This window comes from Berghia stephanieae, chromosome 6, assembly GCF_034508935.2.
Source record: "Berghia stephanieae isolate SIO BIC M18660-M18661 chromosome 6, UCSD_Bste_1.3, whole genome shotgun sequence".
Lineage (NCBI taxonomy): Eukaryota > Metazoa > Mollusca > Gastropoda > Nudibranchia > Aeolidiidae > Berghia > Berghia stephanieae.
In genome coordinates, this window is record NC_088365.1 from 25,288,293 (window position 1) to 25,310,849 (window position 22,557).

At 38.7% G+C, this 22,557-nt stretch overlaps 1 protein-coding gene across 2 annotated transcripts in view; it reads left to right on the forward strand.

Annotated features, from left to right (window-relative positions):
- The first annotated feature begins 252 nt into the window (after positions 1–252).
- LOC144974753 (uncharacterized) overlaps positions 253–22,557 on the forward strand; it is a 137,514-nt gene continuing 115,209 nt past the window's right edge. The window contains exons 1-3 of one of the 2 annotated variants that reach the window (XM_078917983.1): positions 253–476; positions 2,525–2,783; positions 9,608–11,169. In XM_078917983.1, the coding sequence (XP_078774109.1) occupies positions 2,770–2,783; positions 9,608–11,169 (1,576 nt within the window). In that variant the 5' untranslated portion in view covers positions 253–476; positions 2,525–2,769. The remainder of the gene's footprint in view (positions 477–2,524; positions 2,784–9,607; positions 11,170–22,557) is intronic. The other variant, XM_078917982.1, reaches the window with a different exon arrangement.

The window sequence follows — 22,557 nt, forward strand, 5'->3', positions numbered from 1 at the left end:
GAGGAGGCATCAGATTTCATTGGTTTGGAAAACAAATCTAGACGAAACATTGATTCTAATTTGTCAATACTGCTTTCTTTTTTAGATCGGAGGTAACGCCAAAAGGGCCGTATGGTCTCTCAGACAATATGCAGTATTTTTGATGAGGAACCAATTCAATACACTGTTTTTCTTTTGAGATGGGATTGCAGCGTTCTAACACACAAACAGACGAGCACGCGCACAAACAGACACATGCACGCAATGTGAACTAACCTAAAGCGACCAATGAACGCGTCTGACCAGTAATCTGACCACTCAACGGTACTTTTACGAAAACACTCTTGACATCGAAAAAGTTTTACAAGTTTTGTTGAGAAATCATCTTGTCTTTACTTCGATCTATTGGATTTTTAATGTTTACTTTCTCCGCATCTCTGGAATATGTTCATTGGGATTATTATCATTCTTGCCATTTCTGTTGCTTGCATCCTGTGGTGAGTTTTGTGATGGATTTTAAGTTTTGCTGGGCGTTCGTTCCTCCTACCGCTATGTGGTTTCTAGGTCATGGCCATTCTCCATGTTTTCTCTAATTCTAATAAAACCGACTCACGTGGTCGGGGTCTACATACAGAAACTTTTTTTCACTGAACTTCTCTCTTTCTCTAGATTTGATATAAATATATTTATTATCTTTTAAATGTGTATATAGACTCTACTATTTTTTATTTTATTTATATGCAGAACTGCAGCCTTAGACTTAGAATAGTAATGATTTAATTAAGAGTTTAGGCAGATATATAATATTTATGATACTTTATCATCTTTATAATTTATACTCTGTTTTTCAAATTTTTGTCGTGTGGTGTATTTCAACATTTTAGAGTAAGTAAGAGTAGGGCTAAAAAAGTTGAGCTTTTATATCGTGCAATATCCACTAAACGTGCTCAAAGAGCTTTACTTACAATACAAGTCAAGGGGTCCCTGGCCAACATAAATACTTAACATGTAGGACGAGATATGACGCCTGTTACTGTTAGGACAGAGACAACGCTATTAACGGCCAGGTACTCATTTTACACCTGAGTATGGTGAGAGAATCTGAGAAAAGAGCCTTTTCCAAAGAGGCCCGACGAACCCAGGATCTTTCAATCCGAAAGCGAATGTCATACAATTACAAGACCACATAGCCGCACAAATACATACTGGTACGATACACGGCCTATGACATTGTACTTGTATTATAAGTTTGTAGTTGTAGTTGACCAGCTAGGTGTTCGAGTGGTATGGTTCTCGCCTTGCCTCCGGATCGGAAGATCCTTCAGTCCAGGGTTCAAGACTCGCTCTGACTCTTGGGTCTGAGTCTGAGTCTGAGCGGCGCATAGTTGAGTTTCGGGTAGAAATGACTCTTTACTCACATTCTCTCACCGTACGCAGGTGAATATAATATATAACATGAGTAATACCTGGCCGTTGCCAGTAACAGATTGTCTCTGTCCGCAATAAAAAGTGTTATATTTATATCGCATAAATATAACACTAACAGTAATGGCGTCATGTCTCGTCGTACATGTTCAGTGTTGCTGTTGGCCGGGGACCCTTTGTAAATTGTAAAGCTATTTGAGCCCGTTTAGTGTCTAGGGAAGTCCCGCTGAATGACACTAACACAAAATCGAGTCCTTAAAATGCTCATTACAATTACTCACATGCTTTCCATACTCAAACTCAATTGGATTTTATTTTTTGGCCGGCTCTATTTCTCCGAACGCTCAGGAAAATAAACTTGAACTCTATTTCTCCGAATGGTCGGCTGGCCTCCAATAGATGATGGGTTACGGACGCTAGGCCGATGCAAAAGTAAATGCTCAAACAGAGTGGACAGGGAATTCTCACGAACCATCAAGCTATCTAGCGTTTTTAGGCACATTGTTGACAAAGACAGATTTTATCAAAAAGTTGTGCCATCGCGAATACTCCATGGCGCTTTCACTTTTGCACTTCACGTCATTCGCGCTGCATTATCAAAGAGAGAACAGAAGTAAACCTAGATAACAAAGCCAAAGTCTCAAGACGGGAACAGAGGTTGAAAGACAGGATAGCACAAACTCAAGATAGAAGTCTAACAGAACGTTGGGAATAAAAGACAGAGCGTCCAGGCACTGGCAAAGGAAACCCCACAAAAAATGCATACTCATTCATCATTCACACAGACACTCGCAAATAACCCCCAAACATTTTTTTTTTAAATGTCGAGAACGGAAACCGTTCGGAGAAATAGAGATCAAGTTTATTTTCCTGAGCATTCGGAGAAATTGTCACTATCTAATTTTTATCCCTGTAACTTAAATAGTAACATAAATGGCTTCAAGTTCAAGAGAAATTGGTTGAAAATTAGAGATTTTCAGGTCCGTTGCCGTTACACAGGAATGGACCGGATTGGGATACATATCTTAAAAATACTCAGTACTCACATGCCCTCCCCATACTCAAACTCAAATGGGTTTTTAAAAAATCTTATTTAATTTTCGTATCCTTTGTTTTACAGCAAAGATACACCTATCCGACTATCCGATTCAGACAGACACACCTACTGTTGTAAGATTGCGTCCACGACCTCCACATACTCCATCTCTTCTTGTTGTGCTCATTTGAAGTGGTGGACAGACGCTGAAGGCTTGACTTGCTAGTCCTGTAGTAGCTTGGACTTTGTGATTTGGAATAAAACGGAAAATACGATCTCATTGACATTATTGGGCAACCAGGAGGGATTAAACTGAACTCAAAGACAGAATGCCGCTGTTCATGTAGGTCTTACATGCTAGAACTAAAAATGGGTGTCCCACAGGGTGTCCACGAAGTCTGGATAAATGTCCTACTTTACTATCTAGATTTACAAATCTAGATTTTCCTTTTCAACAAGATTTATTTAGTCAATGAGACCTTTGCAGCTCTGTAGCTGCTGGAGTCAAAAAATCGTATTTCTACGAATCTTTCGTTGTACTGGGCAGGCCTGGGACAACCTATAGAATGCCTGACCTTGACCTTTGGTAACTTATTATAGCCTGTTATAGTTTCAACTGTACAAGGGTGTATGAAAGGTGTCAGACAAAGCAAAAAAGAAAAATACGAGAAAAAACAAAAATCCCCAAAAAATCAGTCGACCACGACTGGGGACCGAACCCCAGACCTTCTGATTACCGTCTGAGGTCCGATTCCCCAATCGAGGTCGACTGATTTTTTGGGATGGTATTGTTTTTCTTGTATTTTTCTTTCTTGCTTTATCTCGTTCAGATCTTTATCTTACACCAGTGCCTGTTCCTTAATTTCTTAATTTCATACCTCCAGTTTCAGAACAACACGAGCATATCAAAGTCATTAAAACTTATTGAAAATGAAAGTCGATGCCAGATTACATCGTTTTTAAGGATTTTGAAAATTGTTGATTTTTAAAGTTAACTATATATAGGACTACAATTTTATCTCCTGTATATAGGAATTTTTAGATTTTCAAGTAGGAGGTCTGCATTGGGATTCGTATTTTAACGTAATTTTTAGGTTTGTGCACGCGGCCAAGTGAGTTATCATTAGTAGTCCTCAAGAGTACAAATGATCCCATTGGAAAACACAATAGGGAAAAAAAGTGTGATGTAAAAAAACTGATTCCAATCTCATTGGAAGTGTCAAACCATTTCTGGAGGTCTGGCTGGATACATTCCTTGTGTAATTGATCTTCTGGCTTCAGAGTGGTGGCATCTTATTTTCTAGTCTAAATATACGCTGGTTGTCAAAAAAGATCATCCATCTTCGCTCTTTTACTTTAATGCCCTGTTAATTCGGATTAATTCCCCGCGCTGCTTTTGATTAGTGATTAAAAAGTATCGTATTTTTTTCGTGGCTATAACGCATGTTATTGTAAAACTCAAGGTAGGGCGGGCTGGCATACCTGCCAAGTACCCCGATAAAATCGGAGCATTTGGGGACTGGCCCCTAGTCGCCATGTTCCACGGCTCTGTCAAATGGACATGTATATAACTGGGACTTGCATTTGAGCATTGGTGATAATAAAATAGAAACAAAGGGTCACTTTAAGAGGCCACAGTATTCATGGCTTTACTTCTCTTTTTATTTGTCTCTTTGATTATTTTATCACTTTTCAAATCTTTCCGCCCGATGTGCATACATTTACAGGTCTGGGGACTGGTCTTATTTACCACCAACTGGCCTCAGTCATCATATTCCACGGTTTTGTCAACACGACGTGTATAAAACTTGCATTTTGGGCATTGGGGATAATAGCAATGTCGAAAGTTTGTAGTTTCCAAAGGATATATATCGTCATGTTATGGGTTGCAATTTAATCATACACATTTTTGTCAAACCGTAAAATGGTTTAACGTGCAATTCAAGGGAGAAAACTTTGTTAGACTGATATGATAAGATGTATTAACGCGGTTATGTCCCTTAGTTCAAATAAAGAGGTGAATGTCATGCGGAGAAGTTATAATTCATATTAAACAAATATAAATGCAATGCTACTAAAAGAAGAAGAAAAAAAAAACAACAAACTATTAAGTAAGCTTTCCATTCGACGGAGATGAATTTTATTTTTTGCCTTAAATAGTTTTCAAAGGAACATTAGAAAATTAACTTTAAATAGCTATAGAAATACACAATTTGCTCTCAGCATTCCAAAAAACTGTTCAAAATCCTGAATAATATAGATTCTACCGAATTAAACTTTCCTTCTCAACAAGATTCGTGCGGCTATGTGGTCTAGTGGTATGACACTCGCTTTCGGATCGGAAGGTCCTGGGTTCGAGCCTCGCTCGACGCATAGTTGAGTCCTTGGAAAAGACTCTTTACTCACATTCTCTCACCGTACTCAGGTGTAAAATGAGTACCTGGCCGTTAACAGCGTTGTCTTTGTCCGAAAAATTGTAATATCGCCTAACAGGCGTCATGTCTCGTCCTACATGTTAAATGTTGCTGTTGACCAGGGACCCCTTGTCAAGCGCTTTGAGCACGTTAAGTGGATATTGCGCTATATAAAAGCTCAAAAAAAAAAAGATTTATTGAGTCAAAGAGGCGAATGTAGTTCTGTAGCTAGAGCTAAAAGTTCGTATTTCTACGATTTTTTTCGTAGTGCTAGGCAAGTCTGAAATAGAAACAAATGGTCACCTTAACAGCCCACATAATTTATGGTTTTAGTGCGGCTTTGTGGTCTAGTGGTTTGTCATTCGCTTTCGGATCCAAAAGTCCTGAGTTCGAGCCTTGCTCGGCAATTGTTGAGTCCTTGGAAATGGCGCTTTCGGATCGGAAAGTCCTGGGTTCGATCTTCGCACGGCGCATAGTTGATTGAAGGCTCTTTCAGTGATGCCAAAACTCCGGTTTCACCGGAAAAAACTCCGGTCTGGAGCAAAAAATTCCGGGCTCCGGGCAACTTCCGTCAAATTGCGGTGAGGTCAATTTGTTCCAAGGATCCCCCCCCCCTTTCCAACCACCACATCATCATCATTACCACTAGTATTTCAACCATCATCACCACCACTACTACTGCAACCACCACCACATCATCATCACTACCGCGACAACCACCAGCTTCACATCATCACTACCACGACTACTACAACCACCACTACCACATCATCATCACTACCACTACTACTACAACCACCACCACCACATCATCACTACCACTACAACTACAACCACCACCACCACATCATCATCACTACTACTACAACCACTACCACTACAACCACCACCACCACATCATCATTACCACTACTACTACAACCACCACCACATCATCACTACCACTACTACTACAACCACCACCACCACCACATCATCATTACCACTACTACTACAACCACCACAACCACATCATCATTACCGCTACTGCTACTACTACAACCACCACCACATCATCACTACCACTACTATTACAACCACCACCACCACATCAACATCACTACCACTACTTCTATAACCACCACCACCACATCAACATCACTACCACTACTACTACAACCACCACATCATCATTACCACTACTATAACCACCACCACCACATCATCACTACCACTACTACTACAACCACCACAACCACATCATCATTACCGCTACTACTACAACCACCACCACATCATCACTACCACTACTACTACAACCACCACTACCACATCATCATCACTACCACTACTACTACAACCACCACTACCACATCATCATCACTACCACTACTACTACAACCACCACCACCACATCATCACTACCACTACTACTACAACCACCACCACCACAACCACATCATCATTACCACTACTACTACAACCACCACCACCACAACCACATCATCATTACCACTACTACTACAACCACCACCACCACATCATCACTACCACTAATACTACTACAACCACCACCACAACATCATCATCACTACCACCACTACTACTACAACCACCACCACGTCATGATCACTACCACCACTACTACAACCACCATCACCACCACATCATCATCACTACCAATACTACTACAAGTACCACCATCACCACATCTTCATCACTACCACCACTACTACTACTACAACCACCACCACCACATCATCATCATCATCACTACCACTGCTACTACAACCACCACATCATCATCATCATCACTACCACTGCTACTTCAACCACCACATCATCATCACTACTACTACTACTACTACTACTACTACTACTACTACTACTAATACTACTACCACTACTGCTAATGCTACTACTACTACTACTACTACTACCACTACTACTACTACTACTACTACTACTACTACTACTACTACTACTACTACTACTACTACTACTACTACTACTATACTACAACAACAACCACTACAATATCATCATCACTACCACTACCACTACAACCACCAGCACCACATCATCATCACGACCACGACTACTACTACAACCACCACCACATCATCATTACCACTACTACTACAACCACCACTACCACATCATCATCACTACCATTTGTACTACAACCACCACCACCACCATATCAACATCACTACCACCACTACTACAATCACCACCACATCATTATCATCACGACCACAACTACTACAACCACTATACCACCACCACAACTACTACTTCAACCAGCACCACCACCACATCATCACTACCACTACTACTACAACCATCACCACCACAAGCACATCATTACCACTACTACTACAACCACCACCACCACATCATCACTACCACTACTACAACCACCACCACCACATCATCACTACCACCACTACTACAACCACCACATCATCATCACTACCACCGCTACTACAACCACCATCACCACCACATCATCATCACTACCAATACTACTACAAGTACCATCATCACCTCATCTTCATCACTACCACCACTACTACTACAACAACCACCACCACCACATCATCATCATCATCACTACCACTGCTACTACAACAACCACCACATCATCATCATCATCACTACTACTACTACTGCTACTACTACTACTACTACTACTACTACTACTACTACTACTAATACTACTACCACTACTGCTAATGCTACTACTACTACTACTACTACTACTACTACTACTACTACTACTACTACTACTACTACTACTATACTATAACAACAACCACTACAATATCATCATCACTACCACTACAACCACCACCACCACATTCTCATCACTACCACGACTACTACTACAACCACCACCACATCATCATTACCACTACTACTACAACCACCACTACCACATCATCATCACTACCATTTGTACTACAACCACCACCGCCACCACCACCACCACATCAACATCACTACCACCACTACTACAATCACCACCACATCATTATCATCACGACCACAACTACTACAACCACTATACCACCACCACATCATTACTACAACTACTACTTCAACCAGCACCACCACCATCACTACCCCTACTACTTCAACCACCAGCACCACCACCATATCACCATCACCACCACGACAACTACAACATCAACCACTATCATATCTTCATCATCTCTACCACTATTACTACAACCACCAACACCACATCATCCTCACTACCACCAGTACTACAAACCATTAGGTTTTGGCGCTTTACTTCATTTGAATTTAAGGAAACTTTGGGATTGTAATTTGCAATGTGTTTATGTATCATAATATACACTGTAATTCTAATGTTATCTATTTAGAACTATACAATATGTAAGCACAATGCCAAATATCGTTCCACTTCCTTTTTTTTTTTTTGTACGCGGAAATTCCTCTTTCGGCATTGAAATTCCTACGAGTGGTGGCTGAAACTCCTGTGAGCGAAATTTAAAGTTGGCGTCTCTGCTCTTTACTCACATTCTGTCTCCGTACTCAGGTTTAAATGAGTACCTGGCCGTTAACAGCGATGTCTCGGTCCGAAATAATAATGTAATATCATCCAACAGGCCTCTTCCTACATGTTAAGTGTTGCTGTTGGCCAGGGACCCCCTGTAAAGCGCTTTGCGCACGTTAAAAACATACCCTTTATTCGTCCCATAGGGGAATTTTTTCTTTAGGGTCTATTCCAAGGGAAGACTGAAATAACCCAGGCGTCAGCCGCAGTACAGCGTCGCAAATTGAGCTTGGGCGAGGTGACTTGCTCAAGGCCACACAGCGCAGCGGTGGGTGATCGAACTCGGTACGAAGCAAAGACCATACCACCGAGCCACGCTGTCCCCAAGTTAGCGGATATTGCGTTATATAAAAGCTCATGTTTTTTTTTGCATGTTTTGTTTTTGTTTCTACATTGAACCAAATTAGAATAATGGGGTGATTTTGGCTTCGGGCAGACCTGACTACATGAAAATTTTAAATTTTAATTCGTCGTTTTATGATGAGGATAAAAATAGCAGTTGCTATAGTAAACTTTAAAAATAAACAATTTACCCTCACAATAATTGTATAGGCTAGATGAGTCTTCAAAATCATTAAAATCATCCAATCTGGTATAAACTTCACGTTTGAATAAGTTTTAATAACAGAGATGGTCATGAGGTTCTTAAATTGGAGCCGAAATTTCGTAATTCTACGAATTGTTCGTAATACTCGGCAGGCCTTGGCTTCGGGATTGAAAAAAATCCTGATTTTTAGATGTTTAATCCAGCTTTTCCAGCTTTTTGAGGGTCTCGATAGCTCAGATGGCAGAGCACTCGCTTCACACGCAAAGGGATCAAGATCAATGTAAGGTGCAGTCGAGATATTCAAAATTCTCTGATCCCCCTGTCTACCCGGTAATAAATCGGTAGCTGGGTCTATTTGATCTGGCGGAAAGTACTTTTCAATAGACTAGCGTCCTATCCAAAGGATAGCAAGCAATTGCTATTGTCTGTCATAAACTCCGGATCCAATGGGGCCTAATGACTCTGAAGGACAACAACTGGCATTTTGCCTTGACGGTGTTCCCTGAGCTACAGATCTCATTGCTTCTCATAGTATTTAATTTCCATATTTTAATATTCATTATACTTTTAATAGCAATGATTCATGACCTTTTTTATTTTTACTTATTTTTTTATTTTTTTATTATTTTTGGTTCATCTAGCAAGCGCTGTCTCGGGATCTGTTCTGATATAGATATGGAGAAGCAGGACGAAACGACCAGTACTCAAACCCAAATGCCCCTAGAGAGAAACGGCAGCACTCAACCTACCTCCAGTGGAACCACGGGCCGCCGGGGCAATCGACCTCACGAGGAATTGCGTGCAGAGAAAAACACCGGGTCTCTCCAGGGCTCCGGTGAAACCCTCAAAGGCCGTGAGGATGTCCAAAGGAATTCAGAGGAATTCGATGGCGTTGAACGGTGTGCTGTCGCTGACGAGGAGGAGGAAGAAGAGGAAAGCAGTAGCAGCAGGAAAAGAAGGATTGAGTTTGAGGAACGGGAGCGTTGTGACGCCATTCGGCGACGTCTGCTTTTCGGATCTGATGACGACGACAATCAAGAGGAGGAGATGGCGGTTGATGACATGGATAATACCGATGATAACAATAAACACGCGGCTATGTTTTACCAAGAAGATGACGATAATGCTCCTTACAATCAGAATGATTTGTGTTATCTCCATCTAGAAAATGATGACAAAAACAATGATAATGGCTTTGACGATGAAGATGATGATGAGGATGCCGAGAATCAAAGAATGGCTGTATTTTTCAACGATGATGATAATGAAGATACCCCCAGTGAGATGTGTTATATGAACGATGAAAAGGACACCGACGGCCATTTTGGAGGGTATCATTTGAAAACGAGGAAAGGTGCTTCCGGCTTGTTTGAATATTTCCACGAAGCAAGAAGCTGCAGTGCAGTCGTCTCCATGGACGACAAAGAATCAGATGACGGCGATTCTGGGGCAACAGCTGGAGGAGCTACTGCTGCTGCAGCTTTCGTCGGCGATGACGTTCCCAAAAAGAATCACGAAAAGGACAGTGACGATGACTCCGATGACGAAGGGGGCATTGTTGTCAATGTGGAGTTCCGGAATAAAAGGAAAAATAAGAATGAGAATCTAAAAGGCAAAGGCAAAGGCGGAGATAAAGATGGGGATAAGAAAGAAAATAAAAATAAGAATCAAAATAGCAACGGAGAAGGTGGAAGTGGCAACAAAACAGCACGTGGTTATGGAATTGGAGCAAGACCCAAGATTACGTCTCATCGTCCAACACGATTTCGTTCCACAGGCCACAGAAGGAATGTCAACGCCAATGATGCTTCTACAACAACAACAACTACTACTACTTCTACTCGTCCAAAGAAAAGCAAACATGCCGGTGACAACAAAAACAATCATAAAGATGAGACAGACTCAGATGATGACGTTTTTCACCGCAACAATGATCGTCGCCGTACCCAAAGTCGCGGACGGCCCGTGGGCAGAGCAGCAACCAGCTCCAGCAGCAACGAAAACTCTGGTGTGTTCGCAACCGCAAGAAATCTGTTCGTACGGCGGCGAAAGTCATCAGCGCACTTGCGTGAATGTAGAGCTGATGCGAGAAAGGCCCTGGACAGGGCGGTCCAAAGGAACAGTGAATACTTTGATTTTCCTCTACTGCCTTCCCTAGAAAACGAGATGAGACTATATTTAGCCGGTGCCGACAGAGATACTGGTGAGTCAGACATTTAACATTACATCTTGTCATTAATCTTTCTGTCACTTTGTCGATGCTAATCTGCAAGAAACTGTGGACTTAAAAGTAGTAAACAAACAATGAATATAACATCTTCCAAAAAAAAAACAACAAAAAAAAAAAAAAAAGACGGAGCAAAATACCAAACACTAAACGTTTCGGGCTCAAAACCCTTCTTCAGCCAACAAAACTCCAATTAAACATAAATTCATTACTTTCAAAACCTATTAGACGGCATCAATGTAACCAAACACGGAACGTTTCGGGCTCAAAACCCTTCTTCAGCCAACAAAAACCCAAATAAAACATTAATACATTACTTTAAAAACCATTTAGACTTGTTATTATATTATGCTGTCTATCTGGGTTGTAAGTAATGTATTTGTTAAGATTGTAGTTGGGTGAAGAAGAGTTTCGAAACGTTTCGTTTTTAATATTTTGCTCTTTTTTTTTTAAAAGCTGTTCTATATTCATTTTAGTAAATGACTTCTTCCTGTCCAGTGGCGTGGCATGCTTCCAGTATCGCCTGGTGCCCGAATAGAAGAAAATGACTTAAAACATGCTCTACTTGTAAATACAAAAGAAAGATAAAAATTTAAAGAAAAGTCTTACTCAAATAAGATGGATGCGGTGCCAGGCACCAAATCATCCAATATAGCCACGCCCCTGACCTGTCCCTTTTCCCGTGATGTGGAATTCCTCCACGCACGGTTCTCATCTGATGCTACCGATTTCCATTTGGATTCATTGACTCAATATTATTAAAAACAAAAAAACCCCCAACAAAATGGACAATTTTCGACTTCAATTTTACCATGAAGGCCAATATTTAATTTTTATTTGAACCCATAAATAAGTCTATAAGGCCAATAGTTAATTTCTATTTGGACCCATAAAGCCAATAATTAATTTCTATTTTGACCCTTAAGTCCATAAGGCCAATATTTAAATTCTATTTCACTTCATTTCTTGTTATTATCAACATAAGTGCTTACTCCACTCACTTTTCTGAATAAAAATTCTTCTAAAAACTACTAATTTTTAATTTTTTAAAATCAAGGCAGGTCAGATTATTTCATTTTACATTTTTTAACAAAATAATTTATTTATTCATTTTTTTAAAGGGCTAGTCGTACTCTTCCATCTTCCATATTAAGGTTCAACCGGTTCCAAACGGTAAATTCTGAGAACCGGATGTAAATTCAGTCACGATTGGACTCCTGGGACGGCCAGGCCAGATTTCCGCAATTCAATATTTTTATTTCTGAAATTCTGTCCTGTCGTAAATCTCTATGGCTGAACATATGGCAGCTACGATCTGTGACGACATTCACGGATGTCCGTATCCTGTAATTCTGTATGTTTCCCATGCTAACGAATTCCTCCGACCTCAGAGTCAGAGATTACAATCCTAGTGCCAGAATTTTTTTGTAGAAAATGCCAACTGTTGTATTGAAGAAAAATAAAGCGAAATAATTGATCCAAGCTTTATCTTTATGCTTTAGAATGCGCCTGCAAAAGTAGATTATGCTTTAAAAAAAAACAAAAAACAATAAAAAGCAGAAAAATATAGCTTAACAACTAAGAAAAAAAGAATATCAAAGACGAAAATGTGTCTTTCATTTAAACAATTAAACAACAAAACAAAACAAACAAATAAAAACAAACAAAACTGAAACAAACACACACACACACACACACACACACAAACAAAAATCAAAGCCATTCTCCACACTCCCCCCCCCCCCAATCATATATTTAAAGTTTTATGTACCAAACTGGCAATCTTGACCGTCGCTCTATCAACGTCCGTAGAAGTAGATCTAGTATCATCTACCACAATGCAATAAGGAACATTCTAGATAAATAGATATATGTCATATAGTTTGAATTTGGATGTGTGAAGTTTATATTATATAAAATATGACTTGCTATTATCTTCCGCTCCGTTGGTTGGTTGGCCTCACGTGAGATTTCATGACGTCATTGTTGTTGCTAATCTTTGTAATTTGACACAGAATTATAGAGCCATAAAATAAAATGATATATTCAAGGGGGACAACCGAGTGCTTAGTGCATTGTAACTTGGTTCTCGGGTTTCTATCGCTATCAATCAATATGATCAATAACTGACACTCGGGTATTGTAACTTACAATGTAAGATATATATTATAATATAATGCGCAGGTTTGTCAAAGTCTTCCGTTGTTTTACAATACAATATAATATGTATGTAGACAAAGAAATAGAAGTAGATGTATTTATGATGCTTTGCGTGTAAATCTCCAGTTCGAATCTCACAATTGGGTGGCGCAATGATTTTTGTTGTTGTTTGATTTGTGCGGCTATGTGGTCTAGTGGTATGACACTTGCTTTCGGATCGGAAGGTCCAGGGTTCGAGCCTCGCTCGGCGCATAGTTGAGTCCTCGGAGAAGGCTCTTTATTCGCATTCTCTCATCGTGTAAAATGTTAAATGTAAACAGCGTTGTCTTTGTCCGAAAAAAATTGTAATATCGCCTAAAAGGCGTCCTGTCCCGTCCTTCATGCTGTTGGTCAGGGACCCCTTTGAGCACGTTTAGTGGATATTGCGCTATATAAAAAGCTCAATTTAATTTGCTTATTTGGTTTTAAAATAATAATAATAATATTATTATTATTATTAATAATAATAATAATAATAATAATAATAATAATAATAATAATAATAATAATAATAATAATAATAATAATATAATTATTATTATTATTATTATTATTATTATTATTATTATTATTATTATTATTATTATTATTATTATCATTATTATTATTATTACTTGAAAAGATTCTTTACTGGTTTGGTTTTTAAATTAAAAAAAAATTCCCTTATTTTTAAAATTTCATTTTACAATTTTTAACAAACATAATAATTTTATAAAGGTTTAGTCGTACTCTCCCATCTAATTCAGATGATGGAAAACAGAATTTTAAAATCCCATGTGACTTGAATGCGGAATTTTCAGTAGTGAACGCATAATTGCGGAATTAGCGGTTGTTTTTGAGGAATCATTCGCAAAATACGGAATTGTAAGAGGTGGCCGTGTCGTCTGAATGTTTTCAGGTTCCAAATTCCACGGAAGTTAAAGTTAAAGGAATGCGACCTCCTGCAGGACTCGATTAGTTTTCGAAGAGGTCATTGAGGAGACTTCGTACTCCACATCCTGATTTGTGGACCCTTGTCCACCTCCCGCTCAAGTGGGGCGACAATAAATCCACTTCACAACTTATCCCCACTCTATCTCCAAGGTTGAGTCTATTTTCTTCAAGGGGGGTGTGGAATGAGAAATGATTATCTACCTTTGATTGTTCAATCCAATGTCAGCGAGTACATTTTGAATTGAGGGACAGCAGAAGAGATGATTTACGGCTTATTATTATTACTACGACCAGTGTTTACAATCAAGGGAAGTAACTTGCACATACTTAAATATTATTCGGTTACTGCCCTTCGATGAGTTTGTCACACGGCGGTGAACTTTGTCAATATTATCGGTTGTTTCCCTTACATCATTGTGGTTGTGAATTTGTGTATTACTTGTATACTAATACTAACCATTTCTACCCGCCAGATCAAGCGTATCAACATGCACGTTTATGTTCTATTGAGTGTTGATGATAACCGCCCAACTGGCAGTCCAAAAACTAAAAAGTTGAGTGACGTCAACTTCATTCGATCTATAAATATATTACAAGGTTCTCCCCACTCTCCTTTGGGACAATTTACTTCCCTTCTCTTCGTTATCGCATGCAAGGAAACTCTAGGCTTTTCCCCGGAATTTTTCAAAATCCCGTTTTCCTTAGTTCGGGTCTTCTCTTTCTTCTTAGCTCAACCACTCAACCGTCGTAAATTGGTGATGTTAATATTTTCTTTTCTTTTTTTTTTTTTACAATCGGAAGTCCCCTGTGTTATGGCTCAATCTTTTTTTTGTTGTTGTTTTTGTTGTTTTTGTTTTTATATTATCATCATCATCATCATCATCGTCATCATCATCATCATCTACTTTCGTGGGCAGAAAGAGGAACAATCTTTCCACTGTCCATCTCGCTCTGTTGTTTATAATGCGTTGTTTATCGTGATTTACGTAGCTAATGTCTGTGAATAGGCTTCAACAGTCGTGACATCACTTTCCTCGTCATGATGTATAGTAACTTAGTAACTGGTTTTAAACTATCGGAACTTCTCCGACGAGCATAAAAGTGTATCCAGAGGAGAAAATCATTATAAATCTGATCATGCTTTGACTTATATATATATACATTCTGATCACATGACAAATGAAAAAGTTCTAGCCAGCATGAAAATTAAAAAAGTACCGATTTTCTTTGTTTAGAACCAAGCTGCTCGTTGCTGGGCGGACGTGACATCAGACTATTGAATCCTATTACGCATGAGCGGTCACTGGTTTCTCTGAATAACCAAAACACCCGATCACTTTATTATCAAAACTGTGGGAGTGGTGGGTGTTGCTATCAAATTACTTACACATTAAAATTACGTCTTCTTGTGGTCCCACCCAGCCTGTCGTGCGTAGTTCACGCATTACTCTCTCTCTCTCTCTCTCTCTCTCTCTCTCTCTCTCTCTCTCGCTCTCTCCCCTCTAGTTCTACCTCTTTTTGTAGTTGTAGTTGTTGTATTTGTAGTTGTTGTTATTGTTTTTGTTGTAGTTGTTGTTGGTCTTGTCGTTGTTCTTGGTGTTATCCTATTATTATTATTATTATTATTATTATTATTATTATTATTATTATTATTATTATTATTATTATTATTATTATTATTATTATTATTATTATTATTTTTACCAAATATCATATTTATATTTGTAACTTTTTTTTGACGTTTGTTTTTGTTTGTGGTCCAAGTAGGTATTCTTTATATGGCTTTTTAATTTTTTAAAAAATTTTTTTTATATATATATATTTTTTGTTTACATTTCTTATAAAACTACCCGACAACTCCGGCACGAATGCAGCCTACAATAATACGTTTAAAACAGAGCTGCCTACTTGAAAATTCAAAAATTCGTAGTTTCCAATGAAAAAAAAAAGAAGATAAATTCACTTTAAATAGCTTTAGAAATAAACAATTTGATTTCATTACGATCCAAAAATGCTCCAAAGTCCTAACTATAGTTTCTTAAGCATGAAACTTTCTTTTTCAACAAGATTTATTGAGTCAAAGAGGCGAATGCAGTCCTGTGGTTCGGGCCCCAAAAATTCGTATTTTTACGAATTTTTTGTAGTACTAGCAGGTCAGCTTTAATTCTTCGCTATCATTATCATCGCCCTCCAGCTATTTTGGATTCGCCGATTCGACAGGTGAGATGATCAAGGGCGTGGCTATATTGGTCGATTTGGTGCCTGGCACCACATCCATCTTTTAAACATGGATTATATCATTTTAAAAACTAATTAAAAAACTGAGAAATGGTATTACCGTCTCTTACTTATTTGAGTAATTCTTTTCTTTTATTTAAAATTTTTTAAAAATCTTTCTTTCGTATTTACAAATACAGCATGATTTTAAGTCACTTTCTTCTGATTCTGGCACCACGTTATACTGTAAGCATCCCACGCCACTGGAGATGATGGAAACGGCGCACTCAAAGTTACGATTATTACGATACACTAATAAACACGTTGGTTTGTCTCCCAGAAATAGACATCATGTGAGATGATGGAAATGGCGCACTTCAGTTTACGATACAGTAATAAATACGTTGGTCTGTCTCCCAGAAATAGACATCATGTGAGATGATGGAAATGGCGCACTTCAGATTACGATACATCAATAAATACGATGGATTTAGGTCATAACGCCATAAGTGTTACTATAATTAGTTCACGACATTGGCCGCCGCCCATTCACACATTGTGTAACTTTGTGTGTAGCACGGAGAAATGGTGTTATAGTAAAGGCCATATTACATATTAAAATACTAGCTAACGAATATGAAAATGGAGAGGCTACGTATAGGAACAATACAGACAATGGGCGTTTCGGGTAAAACCCTTCGTCAGCACAACAATACATAAAATTAACGTGGAAAACAAATAAAATAAAGTGCAAAATAACTAGTATCGTCTGTACTCAATGGTGGTTGGAGTGTGAATGATTCACAATGATTTATATAGCGCAATATCCACTGAAAAGTGCTCAAAGCGCTATACAAGGGGTCCCTGACCAATAGCAACTCGTAACATGTACAACAAGACATGGCATGGCGCCTGTTAGGCGAGATTGCAATTTTTTTCAATATCCACTGAAAAGTGCTCAAAGCGCTATACAAGGGGTCCCTGACCAATAGCAACTCGTAACATGTACAACAAGACATGGCATGGCGCCTGTTAGGCGAGATTGCAATTTTTTTCTGACAGAGACAACGCTGTTAACGGCCATGTACTCATTTTACACCTGAGTACGATGAGAGAATGTGAGTAAAGAACGAACCTTTTCCAAGGTCTCAACTATGCGCCGAGCGAGGCTCGAACCCAGGACCTTTCGATCCGAAAGTGAGTGTCATACCACTAGACCACATAGCCGTAAAACTGGACACGCATCTCTAATGGGCTATTATGGTCAAAGAGATAATATGTTATAGTGCATGACATAATCAGTCGGATGGTGAAAAGGTTTGAACTGAGATATTGCCAAGCTAAGTTAGAAGGTCAATTTTTATTATCAAAAATGAATTCTTGTCATAAATGATTAAATCAACTCAACCCTTTATGTACATCTTAGGGAAATGTCAAAGTTTAATTTCACGTCTAAATATATTCTACAGCTAGTCGAGTTGAAAAAGTATGACATTTGAGAAACGATGCTAGATACCTTTCCCACACATCTTACCATAACTTCATGGATAATCACCCGATTTACTTCAAATAACGATTAAAATGCTCTGGTGAGCGTATTCTTTCAGAAAATGAAAAAAAAAAAAAAAAAAAAAAAAAAAAAAGAGGCAAATCCAAAATGTTCACCTTCCGACCGACACCTATTATTAGATATACATCACGTGACACGGTATTGATATACTCATTATTACGCTGATTTATTCTGCTAGTTTGTCACAAAACGAATTTCTTTCATTTTTTCCGGAAAACATGTGCGACTATGTCGTGGTCTAGTGGTATGACTCTCGCTTTTGGATCGAACGGTCTTGATTGGGTTCGAGCCTCGCTCGGCGCATAGTTGAGTCCTTGGAAAAGGCTCTTTAGGTACTCACATTCTCTCATCGTACTCAGGTGTAAAATGAATACATAGCGGTTTACAGCGTTGTCTTTGTCGGAAAAAAATTGTAATATCGCCAAATAGGCGTCATGTCTCGTCCTACATGTTAAGAGTTGCTGTTCACCAGGGACTCCTTGTAAAGCGCTTTGAGCACGTTTAGTGGATATTTTGACTTAAGGAGCATTGGAAAACCAGTCTTCAATTATTTTAATAAGTCGGTGTTTTAGTTTTAAAGCCAATTGATTTCGGACCAAAATGCAGATTTAAAAGTAACGTTTTTTTTGTCATAATGCGGCGGTACGTAATAATATTGACCAACTCGTCATAACTGGACAAGTATCGGTGACGTCCAGCTGAGTGTTAGTGTTAGGCGATACCAGATACCTCGTCATGGGCTGTATTCTGATTGAACCCTTGTGATGTCACTGTGGGTCAGGTGGCTTATCTATATGCGACTAGCCAATCACATGACATCTGTCTGCCACTTATGAATATTGATACCATCAGAATATTTACGTTTCATTTTCACCAACTAATTCCTTTTTATTAAAAAAAAAACAACAAAACGGTTGGCATTTGTTTCGTAACATCGATACCATCTGCCACACACATCGATACCAATCTGAATATGTACATTTTATTTTAATTATGTTGTTAAAAAAACCCAACAGAAATTGACCCTTGGTCAGTGGGTTTTTCATTGGACCACAGCCCTGCACCTGCTATGAGGTCCAGTGGTATGGCACTCGACTTAAGACCGGAAGGTACAGGCTTTGAGCCTCGCATAGTTGAGTCCCTGGAAAAGGCTCTTTACTCGCATTCTCTCACCGTCCTTAGGTGTAAAATGAGCACCGGGCCGTATTCAGCATTTCTCTGTCCGAAGAAAAAGTAACATCGGGTCACTTTGGTCGTAAATTGAAATTTACACGCTATTTTTATTTTAGTCTTTGATATATTTTGTTTATTTCTTATAGTCTCAATCCTATGATTGCTGTTTTCATTGATGTCTAAAAATAGATTTTATCCTTTTATAACTTTAATGACAAAAACGATTTCGTAAGATAAGAAGTCGGAAATTTACTATGGCTTTGAATCAGCAAGGTGAAGGTCATGTGGTGTGTATCTTGTGGAATAACTTACCACCTATTGTTGTAAATTCAATTACCACGGAACAGTTTAGAGCAACGTATACATATATGCAGGTCTGACATCCTAACCCATTTATGGGCCTAGTTTACCATTGTTGTAATGGACAATATTTTGGGTCATTTTTTTTTGTTTGTTGAGATTTTCATTACAACAACGAGCCCATAATGAATTGGGTTATCAGGCCTTCAAATAAATGAACTTCGCGATTACCCCTTACTTTGGAAAAACAATGAAATATTTGGCCGGAGAACTCGTCCTTCAAATATCGATCGATTTAAATGACCCCCATCTTGGCAAAAACCCCTCTCAAACCTGGGACCTTGAGAGTTTTTGCCGAGATGGGGGCCATGCCACATCAACACACAGCCACATATTATATTAAAGTCCCAGACTTATCCAGGGGTATGCAGTGTGTAGTGCAAATCTGCCTGGTACTACGAAAAATTCGTAAAAATACGAATTTTCGGCTCCAACTACAGAACTGCTTTTTAAAATTCGCCTCTTTGACTCAATAAATCATGTTGAGAAGGAACGTTTGATGATTTGAATATTACTTTTAGGAATATGTAGCATTTTTTGATCTGACTGAAGGCAAAATATTTATTTCTAAAGCTATTTAAAGTGACTTTTCAAGTTGACCTCTCTGGTAGTGTAGGGGTGGGAATTAGTTTAGTTTAAGCGTCACGATCTGGCACCAGATGGAAACTATCCCATGAGCCAAGCCTAACATATATATATATATATATATATATATATATATATATATATATATATATATATATATATAAACATAATAACGTTATATATTGTCATGACACCCAGAAGGTCATCATTCTGGATGGGCTTCCTGACCTCCCATAGTGGGCAGGGAGACACTTACTGTGTCTTCTATCCCCCTGCCCTATATCTGTTTTCCAACATGCTTTCCGTCTTTGTCTTAGGATGAGATTGCTTGGTTTTGTCCTGGCCCTGGCCGGATACCCAGGCTGGGAGGGAAACGGTCGAATGTATAGTTAGAGTTTTGGGAGATTGTATTATTTTTTGTTTTGTAAATCATCTCTCTGTTATGCACTGTATTATGTTTTGTTTACATATTACAATATGATTTGTAAATATTCGAGTGTATTCCTCTTAGTAGGGACCTGTGCTTGTGTCAGGATGATACTTTTCGGTGATCTCAAACTAAGTACTTATATGATGTTCTCTTGGAATCTACATCTGTACCCTATTTGAACCAATTCTGCTTTGACTTACCTTTTCTTGGGTGTTTTAATTGTAATTATTCTATAACTTTCTAGTATCCATTTTTTCCCCTTTTTACTGGCGCTGATATGACCTTAACTCACTCAACCCTAACACCGACTATCTCCGTATTGTACCCCGGGTTACTTTTACCCCATGCCTATTTATTACATTTTTCTACGATAAATTATAGGCGTAGTATCAAAGCTAATGTTCTTAACTTTTACATGTTAATGGTGGTTGAATAAAAAAATATCTATGCGCATGTTCATTTTTAATACATTTTTTCCAATTTTTAAAAGTAGCAAAGATCTCTAGGATTGAGTGAGTCACTGCGTTGCAAGAATCGTAAGACCCTTAAAAACAAAAATAAACACAAGGTCATTGTTTTCTTCCCCATCTGTCTGACAATAAGTTAGAATGACTTGCTTCCGAAGCAGGCGATTCTAGTTCTAGTTCTAGCTTATCATTATATAGATAGAATGAAGTTGACATCACTCTGGACTTTGTTGTTGTTGTTTTTTTTTTGCCATCCACGTTTATGACTTATTCTCACTTAACTGTATTAACTAGACTATAAACGTTCAAGGTTACACATAGTTTTGTGTGTTGTCCGTTATACTTCCGGGTGGCAATGTTGGGAGCTTCTTAGCCTAGCGCATGGTATATAGATTTCAAAATCATTGAGTTTCTTTTCTTCTCCTTATTTTTTTTTTAAAACTGAGCTTTTATATAGCGGAATATCCACTAAACGTGCTCGAGGCGCTTTACAATGGGTCCCTAGCCAACAGCAACGCTTAACATGTAGAACGAGGCATAACGCCTGGTAGGCGATATTACACTTTTTTTCGGACAGAGACAACGCTGTTAACGGCCAGGTACTCATTTTACACCTGAGTACGGTGAAAGAATGTGAGTAAAGAGCCTTCTCCAAGGACTCAACTATGCGCCGAGCGAGTGTCAGACCACAAGACCACAGAGGCGCACAAGAAGAATGTCGTAAATGTACACCGACTCATTTGGCACTTTTATTTGGATCTCCTTAGGGCAATACTTTGCCCTACTATATGAACCCCACGTCGATGTAATAGAGTAAATAAGAATCAAGGTGTATGTAACAAAATGTCACCCCCCCCCCTTTCCCACCCCCACCCCCTACAACACAGCGGTCGACCGCCCCGAGAAAATCGGGCAATCGGGATAAAAAAGCGACCTCCTCCTGAGTGCTAGCGTAACCACTCCTGTTCGAATCCCCGTTGAATTTTAAAATGAATATGTTGAATTTTAAAATAAATATGTGTATGATACCAGTCTCAAAATCAGACAAAACACTGGAAAAAAAAACCACATTTTTTTGTTGTTAAAATTTTGGCCAGAAAACTCGTCCTCCAAGTAGCCATCTTGGACTTTTTTTTGGGAGCCTTGTTGGTTGTAATAACTCCATTGGCAGAATACTCGACGCTTTAGTGCTGGCGAAAACATTCTTGTTCAAATCCCCGTTTAGTTTTAAGATGAATAATATGATTTGCAATGTTTTTAATACCAAACCCACAATCAGACAAACCTGAAAAACAACGAAACTTTGTTTTGAAATTTTGGCCTCAAAGCTCGTCCTTCAAATATTATCGATCTGGAACTTCGAGAATACGTTTTTTTTCTTCTCCAGAGTACGGCAGAAAGTAGATGGTCATGTGACTACTACCCTGAAT